Source organism: Phalangium opilio, unplaced genomic scaffold, assembly GCF_054372755.1.
Source record: "Phalangium opilio isolate 3A_F unplaced genomic scaffold, DU_Popi_V2 ptg000106l_1, whole genome shotgun sequence".
NCBI classification, from domain to species: Eukaryota; Metazoa; Arthropoda; class Arachnida; order Opiliones; family Phalangiidae; genus Phalangium; species Phalangium opilio.
The window spans coordinates 3,879,065-3,898,605 of record NW_028324208.1 but is presented as its reverse complement, the minus strand read 5'-3'; the positions used below and the strand labels follow the sequence as shown (position 1 = coordinate 3,898,605).

At 37.9% G+C, this 19,541-nt stretch overlaps 1 protein-coding gene across 1 annotated transcript; it reads left to right on the top strand.

Moving 5' to 3' along the window:
• Window positions 1-5,153: 5,153 nt before the first annotated feature.
• On the top strand, window positions 5,154-5,993 carry LOC149624234 (uncharacterized). The gene is made up of 4 exons (XM_089852260.1): window positions 5,154-5,177; window positions 5,236-5,386; window positions 5,472-5,677; window positions 5,751-5,993. Exons 1-4 carry the CDS (start codon window positions 5,154-5,156, stop codon window positions 5,991-5,993), a joined length of 624 nt encoding a protein of 207 aa, XP_089708386.1.
• The last annotated feature ends 13,548 nt before the right edge of the window (window positions 5,994-19,541 follow it).

Sequence of the window (19,541 nt, the reverse complement as noted above, 5' to 3'; positions counted from 1 at the left end):
TTCTCTAGGCAATATCCCCTGGTCCGTTTCACTTATCCTAGAAGAGAGTTAACCCCCCCCCATTCTCTAGCTAAAATCCCCCGGTTATTTTCCCGCTATCTTTGAAACACCTCATTTGGATGCACTATTGGATTTCTTTTTTACGGTTTCAGTGTTACTTTTGCCAATTAATACTAAACAAAATCCTTTTTTATATAAAAAGATTTTATTATCATAAGTAGTTACGTGAGTTGAACTTCAGAAGGTTTCGAAATATGTAGAGTGCCAATAAATTGATAAAAGTGGCAAACAAGATAGAGACTGCGGTAGTCATAACAAACGTTGTGCATGGTTCGTGTGCTGAAATTACCAAGATCTACTTAACATACTTTATAAATTTTTAAATCCGATAGCTCAACTCGGCTCGCAATTTGGCATGATAAAAACACTTATACCAGAAGTAAATAGCAGAAGTGGCCCATTAGACTAATTTAGCGAGGCGTCACTTTCTGGAAAATTTCGGGCCGTCCTAACTAGGTGATTTTGGCGGGAAAACGCGGATGAATACATGGATTTCCAGGATTGGTAGTAGTCGTCTGCTTCGTAGTATATATGTACGCATATTTATTTCAGAGGAGTTGCACATTCATCAGACAAATCAGTACCTTGTAGTTTTCTTTTAACAACTGTGCCGCTGAATGTTGTTTAGTGGCAAGAACACCAATTTCCAACTTAGTTCCAGGAATTTTCAAATTATTATCCTTAATTTCAACCCCTTCCCTTAGTTCCCTATCTGCAAGCTCGCCAAGGCTTAAGTCTTCCGTAGAGATATTCTTAGTTTTCACATCTGGTTTGGTTTGCCTTGCTTTAGTTTTTCCTTTAAATACAGTTTGTGTCTTCTTCTCACTTTGATCTTTGTATGCAAGATCACATTGCGTTGAAACATTCATATTTAGATTTGACGAACGGCACGCGAGTTCTAAGTTTAGAATTTCACGACAGACGACTGAAATAGTTGAGAAGCTTATCACCAGGTAGCGATAAAATGAAAATGAGAACTACTTTCTGGGCTCTTCCTGATTGGCTTATTTAAAATATTTAGCGCGGGAACCGTTTTTGAGGGTTTCGCGACGCCTTGCTCTAGCCAAAGGTAGAAAGGGCCACTTCTGCTATTTACTTCTGCTTATACTAATGAATATTTTTCGAAATTTTTAAAAACTAGGTCTACGTTGCATATAATGTAGGAAGAAATGATAACATTATTATCAATATCTTCCTAGACCCACAACGGAGGAGTTTAAATATGAACTATGAATTCATTTTATGAGACATTGTTTAATACGGACTAAGGCAGAATTAGCATTAAACACCAAGTTTAGTTATCCAGAAAAATATTTATAATCAGTTTTGTTTCAAAAATTATTTAGTAATCGAGCATACGCACGTGCACACTCAAACATTTTATTAGCCGTTTGCGAAACGAGAGGCATAGGCTTTCGCAATAGTTTGGCGGCAGCAAATTGTAAGCGTTTTGGACCATCAGTAGTAGGTCTTTGTTATTATTTGAAACTCTTTTCTCCATGAGTTGAACTACTGCTGACCATAGGTTCTCAACCGGGTTCAAATCGGGGCACTTGGCAGGCCAGTTCAACGTCTATATTCCTTCACCGTTCGAGAAGGCCGTTACGACCCTGTCAGTGTGCGCTGGACAGTTGTCTTGCATGAAATGGAAACTGAAAACCCAAAATATTTAAAAAACATCATGGTCCTTCGGGGAAAACATTTAATTAATAATACTATGCTACATGTTCCAATTCGTAAATTGCGGCTGCCGATGGGATCATGGCTTCCCGCACAACGTTTACGTAAGCGTTACCGGTCAACCTGCCCTGGATATGGTGGAGAATTCCGGCTTGATTGTTTCCCAAGCAACAGCAAAATATTGACGCTAAAGCGGCCACTTTAGTCTCTTCGATGTTCCGCTGTTGCGCTCTTTGGGAGCGCTCCTGGATACCCACACAGTTGGCGCGGAAGAAGAGCTCTGGAAGGTCTAAAATGGATATCTCAAAGGGGGCTTTTAAACGCTTATTAAACAACAACTACTATATAATACTTTTTCGTCAGAAAATAGAATATATTTCTCCAAAGTTTCTCTTCGTCAAGTCAACAACTCTCGACAAAACTCCATTCGCTCTCGTCTGTGCCTTGCCGTTAACAGAGGTTTACGTAAAGAGCGTCGTCTTCTCACACCATGTTTCTTGAGGTTTCGCCAAAGGGTTGGATCCGACAGACTGTTACCGGTGATGTCTTCCCACATATGTCCAATATTTCGCAAAAAAGCTTCGGCCTGCGAAGAGCCAGTCTTCGTCCCTGGACATCATTTAACACCGGTTATCTACCTTCTCGTGTTAAATCCTTTAAAACGAGAATTAACAGAAAGATCGGCTATTTACAACGAAAATACTAATTGAACCACGATGGAATAAACCCATTAAAACCGTAAAAATAATTTACACAAATATACCATACCATGACACGACCATGTTGACGATATCTGGTGTAAGTATACTTAGCGCCGCTCACGGAACATCCATTCGCACCTGCAATATTCGCCGATGCTTCCCCTCGATCTCTCAACGCAATAATTTGAACTCGATCAGCTTCCGTAATTCGTGGCATGATTGAGAATAAGTGACATTTATCCGAGAGGGTATATTTATATAGTCGAATACCTTAAAAAATAACCAACATGAGAAATTCATATTTAAACCAGTGTTGTTCTAAGTGGCACAATTGTGCCTTTTCGGTACATTTTAAGATCTTCAGCACCGAAAGTACATTTGGCCTGTTTAAAGCACATTTTCAAATTTCATTTTTAACATTAGCGTCTATGGGACGAAAATTCCGCCACTAGGTGGCGCCAAAAGCCTTTCGTTGGGGGGGACGGAAATTTTCCTACCCCCAGGGGGGGAAAAGCACATTTTGAAAAAAGCTTCCATTGGATCAGTACATTTTACTATTGGGGAAAGCACCTTTCCAAAAGTCGAAGGAACAACCCTGATTTAAACTCCTCCGTTGTGGGTCTAGGAAGATATTGATAATAATGGTATCATTTCTTCCTAAATTATATGCAACGTAGACCTAGTTTTTAAAAATTTCGAAAAATATTCATTAGTATAAGTGTTTTTATCATGCCAAAATGCGAGCCGAGTTGAGCTATTGGAATTAAAAATTTATAAAGTATGTTAAGTAGATCTTGGTAATTTCAACGCAGGAACCATGCAGGACGTTTATTATAACTGCCGCAGTCTCTGTCTAGTTTGCATCTTTTATCAATTTATTGGCGTTCTACATATTTCAAAATCTAAAGGAGTTTAAGACATGTAACCACTTATGATAATAAGATCTTTTTATTGAAAAAGGAAATTTTTTATTATTATTTGGAAAAAGTAACACTGGAACCGTAAGTAAGAAATCCAATAGTCTATTCAAATGAGGTGATTCTAGGATAGCGGCAAAATGACCGGGGGATTTTGCCAAGAGAATGGGGGGGGCTTCACTTTCTTCTAGGATGGGTGAAAATGGCCGAGGGCTTTTGCCTAGTGAATGGGGGGTTTACTCTCTTCTAAGATAGGTGAAACGGACCAGGGAATATTGCCTTGAGAATGAGGGAGGGTTATTTTCTTCTAGGATGGGTGAAAATGACCGGGGAATTTTAACTTGAGAATGGGGGAAAACGACCGGGGATTTTGTCTAAGGAGGGGGGTTTTATTTTTTTTCAATAGTGGGAGATTAAGACCTGGGGTTTCGGTCTTTAGGGGATTTAGTCCGTATACCGTTTCGAAGTAAATTTAAGATTCGGAACTAAAAATCCAGTTGTATTTGTGGTAACTGCTGTCGTACTAACAATGTTAGTAGGCCTGGCAATAGAAAAGCCCGAAATTTCATACCAATGATCATTTGAGAATACTGTTTTCACTCATGACCCATACAAGTGGGGTGGCGTAGCGGTTAGCGCTTTCGCCTCGCAGCAAGAGGATCTTGGGTTCGATCCCGGACTGTGGCACCGGATGAAAAATCTGGGAAGAAATCCTTCTGCGTAGAGTTTGCAAGTTCTCTCCCCGCTTGTTAAAGGAGTTTTCCTCCGCGGACTATCCCGGTTTCTCCTTTCCATCAAAATTTGCAGAGGTTAACGGTAATAGTTAGGATAGAGAGCTGTATGCTAGCTATGGCATAGGGGCTAGCCACCACCCCTCTATGCATTGTAAAGGCGTTAGATTAGTGGCAATAAGTCGCAAGATGACTTGGTCCAATTAGCTAGCTAGCTGAACTTATAAAATTGAACGTCACAGAAATCGTTAATTTAAACATTCTTCCTATGAATAAGTTAGTGTGGTGTGTGAGGATTTCAAACTTGACTAGCTACGTGGCGTGGTTCGGGTGTAAAAATTGACTTAAACCAGGTTTTTGACCACTCCCAAATTCAAAATAATAATGCTTAACCAGGGATTATTCATAAAACTAATATGTTGCGGGTCTATAATAGGACGTTCCTAAGAAAGTGAATAACTAGACATTCGTAGACCCAGACTCAGCTAAACCACATGTGAAGTCATCCTTTATTGTTTGTGGTCAAATTGGGTAACTAACCGTGACTCTACATAAAGACTAAATATACTAATAAACAAACTACCTTTTCATATATAAGATCACAGATACTTAAGAAAGAACCGACTTTGAACCTTCACCTTACGGGTTATATTTGGCTTGAGTAGACCGACCGTTCTGATTATTCATGGTCAAGTCAAAATATCGTGAAGTTCGGTCATTAACAGCAGCTTATGGCGCGTTCCCATTATCCAACTTAAGTCAGCTGACAACGGCCCCCTGACAAGTCCGGCCGACTTGTCAGGTAGTGTGAACGTGGTAGCTGACACAGATTTTGTCGAATTCGAGACACGATTTTGATCGGGCTAGTACCCGATCGGAGTCAGACCGACTTTTGTCTTGTGAGTTATTATCCAATGAAATAGCCAGATATACGCACGTGTTCAATGACGTCATTTTCGGATTTATTTTCTCCTGGCCATTTTTGTCTTCGACTGCTATTAACAAAACCGAGGCTTAAATATTTTGTCGTAGATTCGGAACGAAACAACGTTCTAGCGTGGTAAATGGCTTCCAAAAACAAATCCGAGGTAAGTTTATTAAGTATTTTATACATTATGTGATAATTAAATGTATATCCTTTCTCAGAAATATAATTGGACCTCCGCAAATACTAGAAAATTGATAGAATTTTTAAAGGAATATGAGCATATCTATAATCCAAAGCATAATGATTACAAAAAGAGTGGGCTTAGAGAAAAGGTTTTCCAGGAATTTGCTTATAGCGTTGGTTGTTCAGGTAATCAAATGCAACTAATCAATGAGTAACAACTATATGCGTTTTTCACTGGCATTGATTACATTATATGTATATAATTGTTTAGTGTCTGATGCCAAGTCAAGATGGGAAGGTCTAAGAACTTATTTCCAACGAGAATGTGCCAAAGTGTCACAATCTAAAACTAGTGGTGCTGGAACTGATGACGTTTACACCCCTAAATGGGAGTTTTTTTCTGAAATGTTGTTCATTAAAAGTTCTAACCAGCCGCGAAAAGGACGAACAACTCTAGATTTGGACGTTCCCGAAGTGGTATGTAATATCACCTATGGCGTATACAAAACGTGTAACTAGCTATCATTTAACATAAAACGTATCATAACAGATCATCAAAGAATCGGAAACACCCTCCATGTGCAGTTCAGGTGCCATATTTCACGCAGATGAGATTATTGAGCCATCTGAGGATGAAACGAATTCAACGGTAAATGAACTTAATGATGAGAGACAGAGTGCGTCCTGCGCTAGTACTAGTTCAGGGTGTACAAATTCGGTAAACAAGGACAATGAAAAACAGAAAACTCTCCGAAGAAAAAGAAAGGTAGATGATGGACCACTCCAGATTTAATCCAAACGGGTAAACACTACTAAACAGGGCCGAAAATAAGCACAGGACACAGGACATTGTCCAAATAAATTTGAAAATGCCCCATTTTGTTTTTAAAAAAGTTAAGGTCACTTTATATTTTGACCGATAAATATTTCCGAAGTTGACATAGCTTGACTATTAGGTTTCAAGACTTTTTTGGACACTCCGGAGGACAGGGACCTATATATTTTCCAGTCAAAGGAGGGGTTACAGGACACACGTCGAATGGGTCTCGCCATTTTGGTCTTGCCGATTTGGTCGCGGGACTAATTGGTCTCACCGATTTGGTCTCGGTACTATTTGGTCTCGAGACTATTTGGTCTCGGGACTATTTGGTCTCGGGACTATTTGGTCTCGGGACTATTTGGTATCGTGATTATTTGGTCTCGGGACTATTTGGTATCGTGATTATTTGGTCTCGGGACTATTTGGTCTCGGGACTATTTGGTATCGTGATTATTTGGTCTCGGGACTATTTGGTATCGTGATTATTTGGTCTCGGGACTATTTGGTATCGTGATTATTTGGTCTCGGGACTATTTGGTATCGTGATTATTTGGTCTCGGGACTATTTGGTATCGTGATTATTTGGTCTCGGGACTATTTGGTATCGTGATTATTTGGTCTCGTGATTATTTGGTTACCTAATTAGTTACCTCCTTTTCCAAAGCAAGGGTCCAAATAATTCGTTGCTACCTTTTCCAAAGCAATGATCCAAATAATTCGTTGCTACCATTTCCAAAACAATGGTTCCAATAATTCGTTGCCACCTTTTCCAAAACATTCTCCTACCAATTAGCTGCCACCTTTTCCAAAATATTCTCCTAATTAATTAGCTGCCACCTTTTCCAAAACATTCTCCTACTAATTAGCTACCACCTTTTCCAAAATATTCTCCAATTAATTAGCTGCCACCTTTTCCAAAACATTCTCCTACTAATTAGCTACCAACTTTTCCAAAATATTCTCCTATTAATTAGCTGCCACCTTTTCCAAAATATTCTCCTATTAATTAGCTGCCACCTTTTCCAAAATATTCTCCTATTAATTATCTGAAACCTTTTCCAAAACATTCTCCTACTAATTAGCTGCCACCTTTTCCAAAATATTCTCCCTAATAGTTAGCTGCCACCTTTTCCAAAATATTCTATAATTAATTGGCTGCCACCATTTCCAAAATATTCTCCTATTAATTATCTGACACCTTTTCCAAAACATTCTCCTACTAATTAGCTGCCACCTTTTCCAAAATGTTCTCCTAATAGTTAGCTGCCACCTTTTCAAAAACATTCTCCAATTAATTAGCTGCCACCTTTTCCAAAATATTCTCCAATTAATTAGCTGCCACCTTTTCGAAAATATTCTATAATTAATTGGCTGCCACCATTTCCAAAATATACTCCTATTAATTATCTGACACCTTTTCCAAAACATTCTCCAATTTATTAGCTGCCACCTTTTCCAAAACATTCTCCAATTAATTAGCTGCCACCTTTTCCAAAATATTCTCCTATTAATTGTCTGACACCTTCCAAAATATTTCTATTATTGCTAATAAATTGTTCGTTGTAAGAGGCGGGCTTTTAATACTCATATAAATAATCTTCTTACCTTCAAATAAGGTTGGGTTGGGTTAGGTCCCGAGACCCATTTGTCCCGAGACCCAATTGTCCCGAGACCCAATAGTCCCGAGACCCATATGTCCCGAGACCCAATAGTCCCGAGACCCATTTGTCCCGAGACCCAATTGTCCCGAGACCCAATTGTCCCGAGACCCATTTGTCCCGAGACCCAATTGTCCCGAGACCCAATTGTCCCGAGACCCATTTGTCCCGAGACCAAAACGGCAAGACCAAATCAGCAAGATCATAACGGCGAGACCAAATTGTCGCGTACCGCACGTCATATTCTGAGAGAGACTTCATACTGCTCTTAATGTATAAGGAAGGTTTTTTGTTTGGATGTAGTTTTTTTTGTATCGCATTAATTGTTCTGAATAAATTCCACAGAACTACAATTCGGGCCCGCAATATGTGGTTAAAATTTCAAAGAGATCCATTAATTAGTCTAATTTATGAAAAATAAAGTTGCTAAGGGTGGTTTTCATTTCCATAAAATTAATCACACCTTTTGATGAAAAACAGGAATTTTTCCCATAGAAATAACATGGGAAATTTTTGGAAAAAAACAAATCGGTTACTCGTGATTTAGAAAAACTATACGTTGGTTAGTTTTGGGAACGATCTTAAATGAAACTTTACACTATAATCTAGGACCATTTTTCTTGTTATTAAGAAAAATTAGTTTTAAGTATGTTTAATTTAAATTTTAAAAATTGCCCCAATCTGCGATATTTTAGCATTTATACACTGTTTTATTGGGAAGTATCAGCGTGACCAATATTGGCCTTTTTTAACGCATAGTTGCCTCATAATAATCCGATTGTTTCTTCTTATTGCCTTTTGGTTGGAATGGCCTATCGATAGTGTGATAAGACGGTTTTAATATTGCCGTCGTGACGTTGATGCGGCCGCTGCGACGACTGGTAATTAAGGTAGATTACCGACGACTGGTAATTAAGGTAGATTACCGACGGCTGTCAATTAAGCTGGATTACAGACGGCTGTCAATTAAGCTGGATTACAGACGGCTGGTAATTAAGCCAGATTACCGACGACTGGTCATTAGCCAGATTACCGACTCGTGGGTGTTTGTAGGTACTTGTGGGTACTTGAGGGTGCTTGTTGGTACTTGAGGGTGCTTGTGGGTACTTGTGGGTGTTTGTAGGTACTTGTGGGTGTTTGTAGGTACTTGTGGGTGCTTGTAGGTACTTGTGGGTGCTTGTAGGTACTTGTGGGTGCTTGTAGGTACTTGTGGGTGCTTGTAGGTACTTGTGGGTGCTTGTAGGTACTTGTGGGTACTTGTGGGTGTTTGTAGGTACTTGTGCGTGTTTGCAGGTACTTGTGCGTGTTTGTAGGTACTTGTGCGTGTTTGTAGGTACTTGTGCGTGTTTGTAGGTACTTGTGCGTGTTTGTAGGTACTTGTGCGTGTTTGTAGGTACTTGTGGGTGCTTGTAGGTACTTGTGGGTGTTTGCAGGTACTTGTGGGTGTTTGTAGGTACTTGTGCGTGTTTGCAGGTACTTGTGCGTGTTTGTAGGTACTTGTGCGTGTTTGTAGGTACTTTTGCGTGTTTGTAGGTACTTTTGCGTGTTTGTAGGTACTTGTGGGTGTTTGTAGGTACTTGTGGGTGTTTTTAGGTACTTTTAGGTACTTGTGGGTGTTTGCAGGTACTTGTGGGTGTTTGCAGGTACTTGTGGGTGTTTGTAGGTACTTGAGGGTGCTTGTAGGTACTTGTGGGTGTTTGTAGGTACTTGAGGGTGTTTGTAGGTACTTGTGGGTGTTTGCAGGTACTTGTGGGTGTTTGTAGGTACTTGTGGGTGTTTGTAGGTACTTGTGGCTGCTTGTAGGTACTTGTGGCTGCTTGTAGGTACTTGTGGGTGTTTGTAGGTACTTGTGGGTGCTTGTAGGTACTTGTGGATGTTTGTAGGTACTTGTGGATGTTTGTAGGTACTTGTGGATGTTTGTAGGTACTTGTGGATGTTTGTAGGTACTTGTGGGTGTTTGTAGGTACTTGTGGGTGCATGTAGGTTCTTGTGGGTGTTTGTAGGTACTTGTGGGTGCATGTAGGTACTTGTGGGTGTTTGTAGGTACTTGTGGGTGCTTGCCCCGGGTGCTTGTGGGTACTTGCCCCGGGTGTTTGTGGGTTCTTGCCCCGGGTATTTGTGGGTTCTTGCCCCGGGTGTTTGTGGGTTCTTGCTCCGGGTGCTTGTGGGTTCTTGTGGGTTCTTGTCCCGGGTGCTTGTGGGTACTTACCCAAACTTTTAATGATTTGCGTTTTTTTGAAGTATCATTATAAATAAATGTCTGATTGAGCTAAAGTTATGGTCCCCTTTATAATTATATATGTTTCTGCTTAGTGCAGATTTTGAAAATGTAAAACTGTTTCTTAACATCCTTAATTAAAATGAAGACTGAAGGAACAGATATTAATCAAAAATGTCTTGATTAGAATCAAGTCCTAAAAAGTATCGATAAGACTGAGCTTATCACTTGACTGAAGGATCAGATATTAATTTTTCTTTTTAATTGAAACTTAAAGGCATGCTTAAGAGAAAACAACGTTCCATTACCGTTTTCCGTTGAAATAACTTATTTTACAAGTAATCAATTTCAAAAAATTACTTATCTCGGGTTTTCGGGCACAATTCCATTCCCCCAAAACATTTTATCATTACATTAATTACTTTTTAGAGATAACGTGTCAAAATAAGCTTTAAAACAATAAAAACCTGAATTAGCGGTCTGTTTAGCCATGACCAAAACCTTCAAATCAGTGTTGCTAATGTTAGAAGGTGGATTTTCCCACTTCCATTTTAAAAATTTCCCGCATTTCCCACACCCCCTCTTTTACAGTCATATTTATCTGGACTATTTTATCATACTAAGTTTAATATGGAATATCACTCCGCATGGTTTTGACTATATGTACAAATGCTATAGAGCTTTAAAATTCTCAAAATATGCTCTTTTTTTCAGTGCCAAACTAAAAATCACCGAATTTATTTCAAAATGTCGCTAGAAATTATTAAACCGGATAAAATTTTCGAAAATGCACTAATTTTAACTGTGCAGTTACAATTAGTGCATTTTCGAAAATTTTGCACTATTAACCCTTGAACAGGAAAATTCCGACATTTGATTGATCTCGGAAAAATATTACTTTTTCCCCACAGCCTAAAACCAAACCTAAATCTCCCACGATGTGGGAAATTACCCACACATTGGCAACACTGCTTTAAAAAGTTACAACAAGCACACTTTCGAGACATGTTCTGAACAAGTTAGTGCTTAACCCTCTAATAGTACGACCACGGAGAATTGATGTAAACTGTAGTTGAAATATATTCATGTGCGACCTGCGGCACTGAATGGTCTCTAACCATTGTTTGAAACTAGAGAGAAAAATAGTGAGCAGCATTAATGTCTTCATGGACAAAGACTAGAAAAAGTAAATGATAAGAGAACAAAATGGAATGACCGTAACAGATATTAAATTTTTTCAGTTTAAAGACATGATTATAAAACATCAATTACTTAAAAAAAATACTTATCTTCGTTTTTTCACCAAAATTACATTTGCATTGTTTACGAAAGACAGGTTATTCATTCTATATATCATTTTTGGTATTAACAGTTTTCGAATGAAACGGATGGTTTATTTTTAAAGGTTCCTCTTTTCGAACTTAAGAGAAAACGTTGTTTAAAACGACTAAATGCTACCGAAGTTAGAAATTTTATCTTTCATCATGATTGACATTTTAAACGTCGCTTTAGGGTTGGTTTTGCGCCTGCATTTATACGACCACGATTCGATTGGGTCCCATTTTTTGGGTCGACGATTTAAAATGTTTTATAAATCAATCATTAAAATTTGGATAAAAGATATTCCTAACAAAAAAACGTTTGGTATATTATTGAGTGCGTGAGAGCTGTTTTAAAAGTTGTGATTAAATTAGTTTGGTATGACTTCGACTTGCTATTTATGAGCAAACGTATAACACGAAACACGTAAATGGACACCGTCAAATGGTGGGCTGTTTTTATTTCACTATTGGGCATAGTTTCCAGTATTAAAACGTATTGTAGTTCAAATTAAAAGCTGCATCCATTTAAATATCACTAACGTGGAACTGTTTCTATCATGGTCTACACTGGAAATCTAGCTGTAAATATAAACGATGTCGCATATATCTGTTATAAAGTAAAGATTTGACACGAACCATTTTGAAAAGAATGGAAAATTCATGATTCAAAATTTTTGGGCAAATGTAATTTTGGTGAAAAAGACGAAGATAAGTATTTTTTTTTTAAATAATTGATGTTTTATAATCATGTCTTTAAACTAAAAAAATTTAATATCTGTTACTTCGGTCATTCCATTTTGTTCTCTTTTCATTTACTTTTTCTAGACTTTGTCCATGAAGACATTTTTTATTAATATCCGTTCCTTCAGTCTTCATTTTAATTAAGATTGTTAAAAAACTGTTGCATTTTTAAAATCTGCACTAAGCACAAACATAAATATAGGGGAGCTTAAGCATAAGGGACCTAATATTGCTAGTTAGTGACTAATGCTTTCAGGTACCAGTTAATCAGTTATCACCAATGAGATAAATTTATCACTGAAAACATCAAATTTTCATACTAAAATTATTTTGGCCTTTCTTTATCCCCTGGCTTTGAGTATTAAAATATTTAAAATAACTCTGAGAATTATCTAGAATCATTTCTACTGATATTTCAAATTCAGAAGAATCAGAGTCATCGTTTTGAGTCTTTCAGATGACTGTCTTGGACTTATGTTACTGGTTTTCGGTTTTCGTTGTAGCAGTCTAACTGAGACAAAGTTTCTGCCTGACAGCATAGCCCACTCGATCCGCGCTCATGGACGCAAGCTGCTCGCGCTATAGAGAGCTTTCAGTTGGAGAAGGAGATGAGCCTCGTGACATCATTTACGCTGCCATATTGGTGGGTTTAAAGCAGGAATGAAGCTGAGACCACCCAATATGGCTACCAGAAGAGCGGTAAGACTTGGGAGGTGGTGACGTACTACAATCCCATCTGAAAGCTCTCTATTTAATAATAATTGACCAGGTCACGTCGTCTGCTAAACTTATGGATTGGACAATTATACTTTTTGAGTTAATGTCTGGACTCTGGTTACCCTTGAATTTTCTTAGTGGTCCCGTGGTTTAATTTTTAAACTGGTCATTTGCCCTGTGCCACCGCCTTATTTCCCCCACTGGACAAGGAAGCATTTCTCATAAAGGATAATGGCCATCATTGTTGTGTAAGAGACAGCCTGGCAGCCCCGTATTTTTTAACCCTGCCCATAGCCCACTCGATCATGCGTAACACGACGCAAGATGCAGAGGGCAGAGCAGCATCCGTGAGCATGGGTCGAGTGGGCAATGCCCTGCCTGGCCAAGTCAGCTGACTTAGGTGAAATATTCATTACTTCTATGCGACCAGAAGAAAATAGGGGAAGTACGTATTCGTACCTTTAGCTAGTGCAAGTCGTCCTTCTCTCCCAAAACAAGCTATCGCTTTAAATTGGCCAATCAGAGATAGGCAGAGAACCGATAGAAATTTTTGAAGGTGCGCCACCATACCGTGAGAAACCGAACTACAGAGTATAGACGACGATTTCCGTCCTTCTTTCGCCCCGGTAGATTGATATTGAAAGTTATCGTTCAATTAAGAGTTAAAAATGGATAGTTCTGTCCAGTGTAATTTAGTATATCGGGAAACTAGTGACAAGAAAAGCCAGATTAAGGCAAAACTAAAGGTATTCAAGTAGAGTTTTCGCCAAATTCGAGTGACTCGTTAAGCCTCGGTCATAGTAAACTGAAGAAGTCTAATATAAAGACACTACCAGAAGGATCAACAATAGCAGACGAACCTTCGAAGAAAATAGTTTCTTGTATTCATCCGCGGTTTCCCGCCAAAAAAAGCGGATATTCAGTGGCGCGAAAAAACCGATAAAGTGACGTCTCGCGAAATAGCTAAGAATACGTACTTCCCCTATTTTCTTCTGATGCGACTTAATTCTAGACATTCTTGAACGAATCATCTTGTGAACATTTTATAAGACAGGCTTCTGCCGTAGGGTTTTTTCTGAGCCAAATTTGCTTTTTAAATTTTAAAAAATTAATTTCAAAAATTAATTTCAACCTTTTTTTCCTCTCTTCAGAAATTTAATAATGATAGTGTGTTACATATTTATCCAAAATCTATATTAATTAATTAACACACTGTACATCGCCTTAATTTGTAATTTCGCGCTTGGAAGAGGCTGAATTAAAAATATTGATTTGGAGACAGGGATTAGTGATACTGTGATTGAATCTATCATTTATTTTACCAGCAAAAACGTATCTTCGTAGCGGTAACCCTTGGCTGCTGGCACCAGTCTAGAAACCAGGGAATGAACCCTTCTGCGTAGTTTGAATTAATCTACTTTAAACACCAAAAATGTATCTAATTTAAACAAAAAGGTTTATTCTAAATAGCGGTTATAAATAGTAATTAAAAACGCAACTGTTACCTAATAAAAATGATTGCAAGAGCCGGGATAAAAAAAAAACATTGGTTGGTTTGTTGACAGGGTTTAGTGATCGTGTGATTTAATTATTCAATTATATTACCATTAATTTAAACCAATAAAATGATCTACATAGTGTTTATCGGTGGCACCAAATATAATCTGCACAGTTATCGTTGGAAAAATGGCCATTGTTTTCTGTTTTGAGGTTATGTTAGAATAAGCACTAAATAATTAAAATTTAAATTGTTAACCTATAAGAATTATTGGAAAAGCGTCATTTCAAAATATTGTATGATTTGGTGACAGGGTTTATTGATAGTGTGATTGAATCCATCATTTATGTTACCAGTAAAAAACGTATCTTCGTAGCGGTAAGTGTTGGCTGTTGGCTGGTGGCAACAGTCGAGAAACCAGGGAACGAACCCTTGTGCGTATTTTGCATTTATCTACTTTAAACAACAAAAATTTATTTAATTTAAACAAATTACCTAATTAGCGGCTATCGTTGGCCGATGGCACCAGGTGAAACACCTTAAAACGTACGCTACACGGCCAATTGGTCTCTAGTCTCTACATACAATCAGCTGTATTTAAATTTTGACCGAGGCTTAGTGAAATCAGTGAATTTAAAAATTATGGGCTACATCCTAAATTTAAATTCTTTTGTATTAAATTATAATAAGGTTTAACTTACGAAATTAAAATAAAATGAGGACGAATTAACCCCTTCTTTTATGTGAAAAGTTAAAAAATTCGCCTTAAGCTCGACATAGCCACACGCGTTGTCTAAACAAAAATCTTCGCTCGGTCGCTCTATTAGCGGTAAAACAGCGAAAATTCAACAGTACGTTTCTCTATGATTTTAGCTAGGATTAAACCACGTAAGTCCAACAGAATAAAAGGTCGTAAGTTTTAGTATGTGCTTAAAAGTACAAAAAGTAATACTTAATACTATTTGATTTCCATAAAACTTCGGATGGCACCAAAAAAGTGTTATAACTTTCATTTAAAACCGTTTTCAGACCTATCGAATAAATAGTCTTCAAAAAATGGTCGAGTAGCTGTGGCCATCACAGGAAACATTTTCCATGTTATTCCTATGGGAAAATTTCCCTTTTTTTGCCAAAATGACTGAACTTTTTTATGGAAATGAAAACCACCCTTAGCAACTTTATTTTCTATAAAAAACTAATGGAGGGATCTCTTTGAAATTTGAACCACATATTAAGGGTCCGAATTTTAGTTCAGTGGATGTTTTTCAAAACTATTAATACAATACAAAAAAAACTACATCCAAACAAAAAACCCTCCTTATACATTAAGAGCAGTATGAGGTCTTATCTAAGAGAGTTACCGCTCTCCTAGAATTGTTCTTAAAATCTTAACCTAATTTGAATTTTAAAATCAATGGGAGGTATATCCTGAATGTTTCATTATGCAGAATTGTCTTATAATTAGTAGAAAAAATCACTTTCCACTTCCCCCTCCCTTAAAGGGCTAGTAGAGGTCCAGTTAAACATTAAGCAACAATTGAAAATGAAAGTGACAGTCTTGTTTGTAATAAATAGTCCAATGAATCAAACGAACAATCTTCAATTTAAAACTCGAAGGAAGTCGTGTAATTTGAAACTCGAAGGAAGTATTTATATTTGAAAATTTTTGTCCAAATTTTATTAATATTTTTCAACTTTTATCGAATTATCAATAAAGATATTAAAAGTTTTCCGAAAATTCTTAAAACATGCATGTCTTCTTTCCATCATAATAAAAGTCTTAAACACAAAATTCTCTAATATCCCAATCAGTCCCTAACAGCATTTACCCCGTCACGCCCTAGATAATATATTTACATAAATGATCGAGCAAGCAACTGCATTGTTGCCTTTTTTTAACTACGCCTCGATGCCCAAAGTTAGTGTCCTTGCCATAAAAAATAATCGAAAGGAGTAGCAGACCAAGAGCGCATAGAGACCAACTTCAAGTTTTTACCGTTCGGGCTAATTTTAGCTGTAAGCTGTTATTTTCAGTTGTGAACATTGTTACCGGCTTTCATTTTTTTCATTTAATTTTTAGGCTTTTCCATCGGCACCTTTGAACATCAGTTGTGAAATACGCCTTTGCCCATGCTTTGGTTTCAGTCGGCTTTATTGTTAAGCCTCACATTTGCACTAAACGTTGGAGGCTATAGGCACACCCAGGCTCCGTTTAGTGATGCTCAATCGTGTAGCGAATGTTCTTAGTATAGAAGCCATCTCCTCTGAAGTTGTTTCATATATGGAATAGTCGAATTTGTCTATTTAAAGGGATCTCGTTCTGCGCATATGCCATCATGAATGAGATTTTCGCTAGGTTGCAATGAGTCGGGCTAAAGACGCTGACGTAATTTATATGAGTTCTAAATATTATGATATCATGGCCCAAATAACAATATTTTCAAACCGCTTCTCCTTTTCAAAAGACGAGAGTTTTCTGATAAAAGGAGAGAGAAGTGGAAAATAAAATGATTTTTATGGATTCTTCTACTAATTATAAGACCAGTCGGCATAGTCAAACATTCAGGAAATACCTCTCATTGATTTTAAAATTCAAATAAGGTTAAGATTTTAAGAATAATTTTAAATAAGGACGTCAGACCAATCGCGTAACGCCCTTCCTTTCTATTAAAAAAATTTCTCGTGGCACGCTACATGTCTCGCTCCACAATTGTCACATCGCGCAAATTTTTTCAAATCTCGCGATAAATTTATTCAATAAGTAGCGTGCCACGAGAAAAATTGTTAATAAATAAACACGGCGCTACGCGATTGATCGAAGGTCGTTATTTAAAATTATCCATGAAATTTCAAACTAATTGTAATTTAAAAATCGTTCGGTGTCATTTCCTGGATCTTTCACTATGCAGATCGGTCTTATAGAAGAATCAACAAAAAAGTACTTTATTTTCCACTTCACCATCCCTTTAAAGAACGACTGATTTTTTCAAAGTATTGCGCCACAAGATCAATCATATATGTATGCATAAAGTTCCATAACATCTAACAACCACTATTACAACAAAGATTCGATACTCGATTATGATTTATCGCCACTCTCACAAAAGTTGCCATATTTTGAATAAAGGCTGATTAATCCTGATCTATTAATCCAAATTGAATTTGTTGAAAACTTTACAAATGTGAATCGACCCCAAGAAATCCGAAAAACGCATTTATATCCTCCAGAATCCAATATTTTCAATGTTGATAATTTTGACATTTCCGGTTTCCGGTATAAGTCTGCAAAGGACAACTGTGAAAATTTAAAATATGAAAAAATAATGCAAAAATATTATAACGCACTTTATTTCAGAGCGCTAGCTTGAATAGTTTTTGAAACAGTAAAATACGTGCGAAAACTGCTAAAGAAAGCTCCTGGGGAAACAGTAGCCGTAATTGACAAAGTTGGGAGAGTTCGTTGCGCATTAACAAATATAACTCCATCAGTTTTATCTATTGAATAATATTTTATTTACTTCATTACATTTCCATTTTGTTTATGTACTTGCTTATCTAGAAATGAGAGAAGTGTAGTTTTTCATAATTTTTGTTTAATAACCCAAATGTAAACTTTGATTCCGCAAATGTATCACATTGTTAACCAAAATAGGAACTTATTACAGAAAATTGAATCTTCAGTCTTATTTTTTTGTTGAATTTCTCATAACAGTTTCACATTCGGGGCAAAACCATTTTCCTCTAGTTTTGTGGAACCACCTGATGGAAAATGTATCGATCTCGCAAAAAATCATTTCTCCGCACTCTGGTCTTTGCAATAACATCATTTTCATCACCACTTATATCTTATAACACTTGATAATTCGCTATCTTATCTACTCTTTGCTCCGTATTTACTTGAGATTAAGCTATCACAACCACTATTTTGTCCATTTTTTAGTTGAGATTGAGCTATTTTATCCACACTCTTGTACAAATTATTATCAGTATTTTCACCCTGGGTTTTATCTTTATCTTGGTTTCCAATATTCATCGGTTTACTTGTAGTTTCGGTAGTTTTGTCGGTAATGCTATCTCTCTTGCTCGGTGATAAAACATCTCGAGCTGTACATGTTAACAATTTGGGAATGGGAAAAAGAGATTTTGGCAGTTATGATTTCCGAAGGCAAGCCACTTTCTTTTTACTCGTTTCTTTGGTTCATTTTCCTTCAGTGATGGTTCATTGGTGTAGAACGTATCAATTAGTTGAGGTAAGATTACCTTTTTGAAAAACGTTTCTGTTTTGCTCGCTTCTATTCCCAGAAAACCTCATCAGGGAATACTCTTTCAACACAAAAATCTATGTTGGTCCAAAGGCAGAAGTCTATCAGACACAAACAGTCGAGCTTGTACTTGCCAGTAATACTGATGATGTCGATTAGTTTTTGAATGTTCTGTGAGGCAGAAACTCTTGTTATTGAACCCTTCTTTATAAAACTTGTCTTTTAAAGAAAAAGGATACTTGATTTCCAATATGCCCTAACCTCAACAATCACAACTGACAAAACCGTCAGAGGATGCACCAAGAGAAGGGAATTGAGGATTTAGGCAAAGTCCTGCTAGTTCACATTTAAAATTTACCTGTTTAAGACTCATTTCTCTTACGTATTATTTTCTCATTGTTTCCTCGTTTGTTATGCCCCACTTGATAGCATCGTTTTCAAATTCAAAATCATAAGGATAACAAATTACAGAGATTAGTGACGCTGATGGTTTCTCTGGCTTAGTATGACAGGCTCTATTAAAATTCGAAGTCGTGATTCTCCCTGGCGATCCGTTGGCAGGCGAAGAAGATGTTGGCGATGCGGTGGCAGGTAAAATGGGTGCTGGCGGATGCGGTGGCTGGTAAAATGGAGGCTGGCGATCCGGTGGCAGGGAAAATGGGTGCTGGCGATGCGGTGGCAGGTAAAATGGGTGCTGGCGATGCGATGGCAGGGAAAATGGGTGCTGGCGATCCGGTGGCAGGGAAAATGGAGGCTGGCGATCAAGTGGCAGGTAAAATGGGTGCTGGCGATGCGGTGGCAGGCAAATTGGGTGCTGGCGATGCGGTAGCAGGTAAAATGGGTGCTGGCGATGCGATGGCAGGTAAAATGAGTGCTGGCGATGCGATGGCAGTCAAATTGGGTGCTGGCGATGCGGTGGCAGGCAAAATGGGTGCTGGCGATGCGGTGGCAGGTAAAATGGGTGCTGGCGATGCGGTGGCAGGCAAATTGGGTGCTGGCGATGCGGTTGCAGGTAAAATGGGATCTGGCGATGCGGTGGCAGGAGGAGAGGGTGTTGGCGATCCGTTGGCAGTCGAAGAGGGTGTTGGCGATCCGGTGGCGGGCG

Excerpts from the sequence above, each read along its gene's own strand:
- LOC149624234 (XM_089852260.1), top strand. The coding sequence starts at position 5,154 with ATGGCTTCCAAAAACAAATCCGAG. Across the intron at positions 5,178-5,235 it reads CTTCCAAAAACAAATCCGAG|AAATATAATTGGACCTCCGC; the intron begins GTAAGTTTATTA and ends ATCCTTTCTCAG. Across the intron at positions 5,387-5,471 it reads TTATAGCGTTGGTTGTTCAG|TGTCTGATGCCAAGTCAAGA; the intron begins GTAATCAAATGC and ends ATAATTGTTTAG.